At 58.8% G+C, this 8,067-nt stretch overlaps 1 protein-coding gene and 1 pseudogene across 3 annotated transcripts in view; both read right to left on the reverse strand.

The window, feature by feature from the left end:
- Positions 1-4,878: 4,878 nt before the first annotated feature.
- LOC105506387 lies at positions 4,879-6,605 on the reverse strand (annotated as a pseudogene). Its single transcript, XR_001000919.1, has one exon. The product of XR_001000919.1 is annotated as an uncharacterized LOC105506387 (transcript).
- A 681-nt stretch (positions 6,606-7,286) lies between these two features.
- CDH4 (cadherin 4, type 1, R-cadherin (retinal)) overlaps positions 7,287-8,067 on the reverse strand; it is a 444,165-nt gene continuing 443,384 nt past the window's right edge. For both annotated transcript variants that reach the window (XM_011934497.1, XM_011934498.1), the window contains exon 15: positions 7,287-7,767. In XM_011934497.1, coding sequence (XP_011789887.1) covers positions 7,561-7,767 — 207 coding nt within the window. In that variant the 3' untranslated portion in view covers positions 7,287-7,560. The remainder of the gene's footprint in view (positions 7,768-8,067) is intronic.

Below are 8,067 nucleotides of genomic sequence, written 5' to 3' on the forward strand. Positions count from 1 at the left end.
AAGGAGGGGCCCAGGGCTGTGGAAGGGGAGAGCGTGGAAGGGAGGGCCCAGGGCTGGGTAGGGGGCGGTTCCAGGGCTAGGGAAGGAGAGAGGATGGGAGGGAGGGCCCGTGGCTGGGGGAGGGAAGGGGTCACCACTGGACCCAGCCCTGTGGCCTGCCCTGCCCTGCAGGGAGCTAGGACTGACCGACTTCTGAGGTGGAGGCTCCTGGGTGGGGCTCAGCATGGGCTCAGCCCATCAGGGGCCGGAGGGCTGCCTGCCTTTTTGAGCTCAGTTTCCCCAACCTTTGAGCTCAGCCTCCACAGGCCCAGGGTGGCTGGCACGGATACTGTGCAGGGCTCCACTCTTGATCCATGGCCAGTGTGGACTCAGACTCTTAGAGCAGGTGGGGTCAGGGGACTGGGCGAGTTGGAGAGCTTTGAGGACCCAAAGTCTGGTGTAGGAGAACCCGTTTGTGCCTGGACTCATGCCCTGGGGGGCTGGGATTCTGTAGTGGGGAGGCGAGGCCAGGGCACCAAGGTGATCAGAGGGGCACAATGGCTTGGGAGAGGCGGGCATAGCAGGGGGCCAGGTGCTGCCGCCGCGCGGGGCTGTGAGCCCACGACCCCCAGCTTGGCTGGGACTTGGCAGGAGAATGTCCTCCCCGGGCGGCGCCCACAGCAGACCCACCTTACGGCCACGTGCCAGGAGAATGTCCTCCCTGGGCGGCAGCCACAGCAGACCCACCTTACAGGCACATGCCACAGCGGGTGCAGATGGATGGTTTGGAGGCTCAGCCTGGGCAGCTGGGGTATTGGGGTAGCCTGGGGGTTCCTGGATAGTTGTCTGCAGTGATGGGCAGTGAGTGGCCTGGCCCAGTCACCCATGGGCAGTCTCTCAATGCACAGACACTGCTGCACTGACCCTACATGGGGCCTGGATGGTTTGGGACGGAGGCTGTCCCGGCTGGGTCCCCTTCCTCGTAGCCAGGCAGGTGCTGGGAGCCGATGCTTGTGCCCCCCAGAGGCCCATAGGGAAGGCGGGTCCTGACCACTGAGGGCCTCCGAGGTCAGGCCCAGGACCGTGGACTTTGTCCCAGTTGTGTTGGGAGACTCAGCGTTCCACACACACGGAAGCGACCTGGGAATGCAGCTCAAGTTCATGTCCAAACTCAATATGCTCTGGAGGGCCCTTTCCCCACCCAGCATCACAGGCCCCTGAGACGGTGCTCTCTGCATCCTGGTGTCCTGTTGCTGCGTCCTCCAGGGGCACGGGTGCTGTGTCCTCACATGGACAGAGTGGAAGGCCAAGGGGGAGCCTTTTTTATCAGAGCACCAACCTCGTGCTTGAGGCGGGAGCCCCTGGGACCAGATGGCATCTTATCAAAGGGCAGGAGGGAGAGAGCTGGGACTTTCTGCCCCCCACCCTCCACCATGCGAGGACGCCTGGATGGCACCATCTGTGTGGGGCAGGCCCTCACCCAGCACCAACCCTGTGGTGCCTGGATCCCGGACTCTGACCACCAGACCTGACCCATGTTCCCGTCCGTTGTGACCCAGTCCCGGCACTAGGTGGTTACAGCACCACACATGAGACCGCTGGTTACCGGACATAGTGAGTTGGCCTCCTGGGCTGGTTAGTGTGGATAATAGGCCGGCTTCCTGGGCTGGTCAGTGTAGTTAATGGACTAGCTCCCACCTAGTTAGTGTTGCTAATGGGCTGGTTTCCTGGGCTGGTTAGTAAATGTGTTGTTTTTCTGGGCTGGTCAGTGTAGTTAATGGACGAGGTTCCCACCTGGTTAGTGTTGATAATGGGCTGATTAGTGTAGTTAATGGGTTGTTTTTCTGGGCTGGTTAGTGTAGTTAATGGGTTGTTTTTCTGGGCTGGTTAGTGTTGATAGTTAATGGGTTGTTTTTCTGGGCTGGTTAGTGTAGTTAATGGACTAACTTCCCACCTGGTTGGCTTCCCACCAGTGACTTTGAGGCCAGAGCTCTGTGGGGCGAGGGAGACACCTGGGCTGTTCTGGTTCTGTGTCCTGGGAGGTTCCCAGGGCCACAGGGAGGCCTGAGTTCAAACCCCACTCGCAGTGGGCGACTGCCCCTCTCTGAGCCTCAGTTTCCTCATCTGTAAAGTGGGGGTGACCATAACCTTTCCATGGCCGGTTCTGTGGGACCCAGAGTAAGGCCCTGGGACAGGTGGCATTGTCTGTGCCTGTCCTCTCCATCCAAGGAGGCTCCCTGGGCATTGTGGATGGGCATGGAGTACCCGTGAGTCTTTGTGTAGGAGCCTGGTCCACAGGGCATTGTGCTGGGGAAGCCTCCAGAGCTCACGTCCCCTCCCCTAGAGAGGACTAGGCCTGAACATGGCCCCCAGAGCCGCCCTTTGGGGACCAGCGGTGATGGCCTCAGCTGGAAGGGCCCGGCGAATGCTGGACCACATGCCCGCAGAAGGCCCAGCTCATTGCCAAGGTGAGCCCCACTGAGGGGCACAGCACTGCTGCACGGCCTGGGTCGACCCTGAAGGGCCACTGAGATGGTGTGCCACTGTACCCTGGCACCCAGGCCTCCAGCAAGGCGCCTCCAGTTGCAGTGGTGACCAGCCTTCTGCCGGGCCATCCCAGGAGGCCTGGCCCAGGGACTCGATACTCCTCATGCCCCCTGCCTGGGATAAGGCAATGACAGGAAAGAGGGAAGCAGGAAGCGTGGAGAGGACAGGAGGCACAGAGGGCAGAGGGCGGGAGAGGCACCTTCAGAGGCCCGGCTGGTCTTACCACTGCAGGAGAGCCTCTACCTGAGGCTGGGGAAGCGAGTTGGGGAGGGAGGGATGCACGCAGCACTTGGCATCCGTGAAAGGGACTCCAGGGCTTGGTGGTTTTATCTGCTGATGTCGGCTGTGGCTGCGGAGGGTTTGCATCCAAACATGTCAGTGGCCAGAGGCCTATCTCTGTGCATGTGCTGCATGCGTGCTGCCTGTGTTTGCAAGTATGTGAGCGAATATGTGTGTGTGCACACGTCCATTGCATGCATGTGCATGTCCATGTGGGTGTGCATGTGTGCTCATGTGTGTGCAAGCATATACATGTGTGCACATGCGTCTCCGTGTGCCGGCACTTCAGCCCATTATACTGTGCCCCCACCACAGGGGGAGGAGTCTACAGGGCTGGGGGCCCTGTGCTTGCTCCTCTAGACACCTCTGGGCACCAGGACCCTGAAACTCCTCAGAAAGTGCCTTGAGCCCCCTCTCTGGCCTGCTCAGGCCTCTTCTGCAGGAACATTTTCACCAGGTCGACCTATCCCGAGGCCCAAGGGATACTGTTTGTGGGGGGCTTAGGTGAAGCTGGGACATGCTGGCTGGGGCATCCACATGCCTACACGCAGGCCCCCTGGGGCACTGGGCAAAGCCGAAGGTAGGAAGAGAGGGAGGTGGGAAGAGCCACAGGCCCAGGCCAGCTCCTTCCTTGCTGCCACTTATGGCATCAAACTCCAAGGAGTCTGAGAATTCCAAATTGGTCCGGGCATTCCATGGAAGTCCGGCAGGTGTATATGCCAAGGTCGGAGGGGAATGTGATTTTGCTTGTTAGCTTCATGGATTACCTTCTAAACCCTTTAAAACATTGAGACAGATGGCATGTGGCCCCACAGGTGTGAGGAGCGGGCCTGCCTTTGTTCTTCATTTTCCCGCAGCCTAGGACAGCGCCTCGAGCTGCACAGGTGCTCAAGGAGTGTGTCTGGCGTGGATGCATCTCATGGTGGCCACCACCTCCCCTGTGTGCACCCACCTGCCGTCCCGGAGCACCATCTGTTTCTCGAATGCTTGGAAGAAAATTAAGCCAGGGTGAGGCCGACTACGAAAAAGGGGGACTTTATTCAGTCTCTGGAGCAGCACGCCCCGCCTGCCCGCGCACAGCCGCTCCGCAAGGGTCCACTCAGTTCGGGGCCAAGACTGTCTGGCACTAGAAACACACTGCAAACATCAACTCGCTTCCCTTTTTTTTTCCTTTTTTTTTTTTCTTTTTTGGTACAAAATGATACAAACAACAATACAAAATAGTTGTGCTGTTGACAATTACAAAAAAAGGTGGAACATTTGTCTAACCTCGCGATGCTCAGATTTGCAGGTGTGAGTACATCATACTTCAGTATCTTTCCCCAAAACAACTGTGGTCATGCGGGCTGCTGCACATTTTGTCCATTTTCAAAAAGAAACATGCAAAAAAAAAAAAATCAGAATGAAAAAAGGAGAGAAAAGAAAAGTAAAACACGTTCCAATTGTACAGAGAGGTGGTCCCCTGCTGGGCCTGTTGCCAGGTGCTGTCCCTCCTACGGACCCACGGCGCCGTAAGCTGGATCACGCGTGTCTGCGAGATTTTGTGTTGATTCTTTTGGTGTTATTCCTTTGAGCACTGACAGAAATTGAGACTTCCCCTCGCCCGGCTTTTTGCTTTGGAGAGAACAGAATTCTCATCTCAGTGGACTGTGTGTGTGTCAGCTGGTGCTCACGCTAGGGAAACTGAGCCATCTCTGAGCGCCTGACAGTTGGACATTGTCTGACACGTTGGTGGCGGGAGGCCTAGCATTTTGGATGTGCTGAAAGACGCTAGAAAGAGAAACCTGCTGGGCCAGAAACGGGGGCTGCCCAGGCCCTGAAGAGCACTGTGGTCCGGGGCTGGGGGCTGCCTGCTGACCAAGGCCAGTCGTTCCTGCCACTCCCACCTGCAGCACAGGTTTCTCCTGTTTGCAAAACAAAAATTCCCTAAAGGAACCAAACCATGCCCTGGCACCCGGCCAGCATTGGCCTTCCGGCTTCCAGCAGGGTCCCCTGGTTACAGACAGTCGTATCTACAAGCTAAGGAAGAGACGTTCGACACTGATTGTATGCTTAGCTAATGCTAACTCAAGTTCAGAGGTGGAGCTGGGAAGCTGTGGGAACCCCATCTTTCTCTGGCCCCCAGGGGCTCACCGGGGTGGGGGTAAAGGGGAGGCTGTCCAGCTGTCTGGAAGCAGGGATGGGCATGGGAAGCCCTGCGAATGTCCCTCCAGCTGGCACTGCAGCTTCAGCCTGCGTGATTTGGGCAAAATGAACGGGGGGCTTGGCAGTGACAAGAGGCTGTGGGAGAGGAGGGGAGCTGGTGGGAGGTGGCACCAACATCACCCAGCCCTCCTGGGTAGTGCGGCGGTGCTGGCGGGACTGGGGTCTCCTGGTGCTGGGTCCTGGGAACGCCAGCCCAGGGTTCAGGGAACCCAAGGAGGCCTCAAAATTTCAGAGAAAGGAGTTCATGCTGCCCTGGCTCCCGGGTCATAGTTATACTTAGAACAATCCACACACACTCCTCAGGACTGGAGGACAGACTTCCCCAAACAGCAGAGATTTCCAGTCCTTCCACTAGCTGCCCAGCCGTCCCTCCAATGGCCATGCCCCACACACTCAGGAGCATTCTTGTTTGCATAGCACAGCTCAGAACTGGGGGACCCCGGTGCAGCCCAGCCGGCTGCCCCTTGACCTCTGTTGGTCCATCTCCTGGACTGGCTGTCTGCAGAGGGGGGCACCCAGCACATGGCACAGTGAACTCCGCCCTCCCTGGGCAGCCATGGGAGGGTCAGAACGGACAGAGCTGGAGACTGGGACCCCCGCTTGACTCTGAAGGCTGCGCGGGGGTGGCTGTGAGTTTGGTTTGGGTAAGGACCCTGACGTCCAACGGGAATGTGCTGTGAGCCTGGCACAGACGTGTGCACTCAAGGCCAAAGCTGTTCAGAAAAGGCGTGACCTTAGCCATGGGGAAGAGCCACAGGCTGAGGGGGGGCCGGGGTCCCCAGTGGAGCTCATGCTGCCCCCACAGGCACCCCGAGACACTCTCTGACCCCAGTGGCAGGTGCAGGGCGGGGCTCCGGGAGGCCTCCCGGTCCTTCCCCAGTGCTGGCACCGCCCTACCCGACACCAGGTCCTGCCCAGGACCCCTGGCACCTCCTTCCTTGGGAAGCCAGTTGTCACTGGCCTGGGAGAGACAGAAAGCTGACAAGCACGAAGCTTCCCCACATGGGGCCTGCCTCCTGCCCCAGCCCGAGGCGCCCAGACACAGCCACGCCAGAGGGAGAATGCACCCTCCGACTTTTCTCATGCAGTGAACACAGGCAGCCGAGCTCTCTCCTGGGGGTCCCGGGACACAGCCCCTCTTACTGTCTTGCAGGACTGATTCCTTCCCCCCATTTGGCTTGAGTCAACCCAGCCCTGGAGATGCAGTGCCAGCCTCGAGGACAGCAGCAAGGCCGGACCCGCCGCTGCCTGCCCCTGACATGGGCCCATAGGAGAGGGGAGGCACCGTCTGCAGTGTGTAGAGGCATCTGTGCGACAGGTGGACACAGCAAGATGGGGCCTCCCGCCACCCACACAGGCCCACAAGCTTGTGTGCTTTGGACGGGGAGGCTGCGCAGGCTGCTGGGTATGGTTCTGGTCACCACACCCACCCGTAACTGCCCTCTCCCACTGCCAGGGAGGGTCCTTGGTTCCTGCCATCTGCACAGCCCCCCGGATGGTTAGAGCTGTCAAGAGTGTCCTGGGGTTTGAAGCGATGCATGTTGCGGGGCCTTTGATGGCGCCCCATGCGGTCTGGTCACAGGTTGGAGGGCTGGAGCCAGCCTGGTGACCAGACCGCTGGCTGGTTTGGAAAACTCACTCTTCTGGACCAAAGGCAGAGAGGATCTGGTGGCACTCGGGGTGACAGGTGGCCCTGATGGAGGCCTGGGTTGACTGAGGGTGGAGCTCTGGGGGCAGCCAGGGGCAGAGATGGGGAACACCCAGGATGAACCCTGTTCCCCTCCAGCCCCCGGCCTGAGCTCCTCACAGCATCCGGGAGAGGGTGGGAAGCAGCCACAAGGCGGGGGGTCATCTGAGCCACACCGGCCCCAGGGCTTTCTGCTGCGGGGGCTGAAGGCTAAGCCTCCCAGCTGGCCTTGAATCCCAAGAGACCCAAGAGATGCCCCGCGCCCACACCCCCCCGCCGACTGTGTACAGCAAAGGCTGCTGGGATTTGAATCCCACTCTGTTTTCAAACAAGTCACCCACTTTCTTTTTCTTAATAAAAGACCAAAATAAAAAAGAAAGAAAGAAAGAAAGACACAGTCTCCCCCATTTCTGAATGATGCCTTCAGAGCTGGGACTAGCTGGGGTCAGAGGCCGCTCGGGACAGGAAGGTGGGGACGGTCTGTCAGCTTTAGTCACTCCTGAGTTTGAGGGAATCTGATACATGTACCAAAAGGCACTTTCTTTTTTTTTTTCTTTTTTTCTTTTCTTTTCTTTTTTTTTTTTTTTTAAAAACAGTGCTTCTGTTCTAGGAAATTCAAGTGAAGACAGAGTGCCTCTTGCTGTCCTTCAGTGCCAGCTGGCGCGGTGCTGGGCAGCGGCCATGTGCAGGGCGCCGTGGGGTGGGTGCTCATGCTAGACAGCTCAACGTGGGGGTGGGGGCCTTCTAACAGCACTAAGGACACGGCCGCAGGGAGAGTCGGGAAGACCGGCCGCCTCTGCTCAGTCCTGCTCCTCCGGTGTCCGAGTGCGGCTCTCACTTCGGGTGCGAAGACACAAGGTCAGTCAATCCTCTTCACCGCCTCCATACATGTCCGCCAGCTTCTTGAATCTGGGCCCCCAATCGTTGAGGTAATCGTAGTCTTGGTCCCCGGAACTGGATGAGTTCAGGGAGCTGACGGAGCCTGCGGTGGAGCCGCTCCCCTCGTAGTCGAAGACCAGCAGGGAGTCATAGGGGGGTGCCGTGGGGTCGTTGTCGGCAGCCCGGAGTCCCTGGAGGTCACAGACACAGGGTTAGAGTGCAGGGTCCACTGTCTCAGCCCCAGGATCTGATGGAACGGAAAGCGGGGCCCAGAAGAAGAGGTGGGGAGTTGCATACAGTAGGTGTCCAATAAGTGCTCTCTGCATTTAACTGAAGGGCATTTCTGAATAGGAAAGGGCATTCGTGAAGATGGAGCGTGGGAGTGTTGGAGGGGCAAACTCAAATCCAGCAGCGGCCTGTGGGCAGGGGAGGCGGAGGGTTGGGTAGGGCCTGTGGCTGGAGTTCAGCTCCTCCCAACCCAAGGGCAGGTG

Source organism: Colobus angolensis, unplaced genomic scaffold (genome assembly GCF_000951035.1).
Source record: "Colobus angolensis palliatus isolate OR3802 unplaced genomic scaffold, Cang.pa_1.0 Scaffold136, whole genome shotgun sequence".
In the NCBI taxonomy this organism is placed as follows: Eukaryota; Metazoa; Chordata; class Mammalia; order Primates; family Cercopithecidae; genus Colobus; species Colobus angolensis.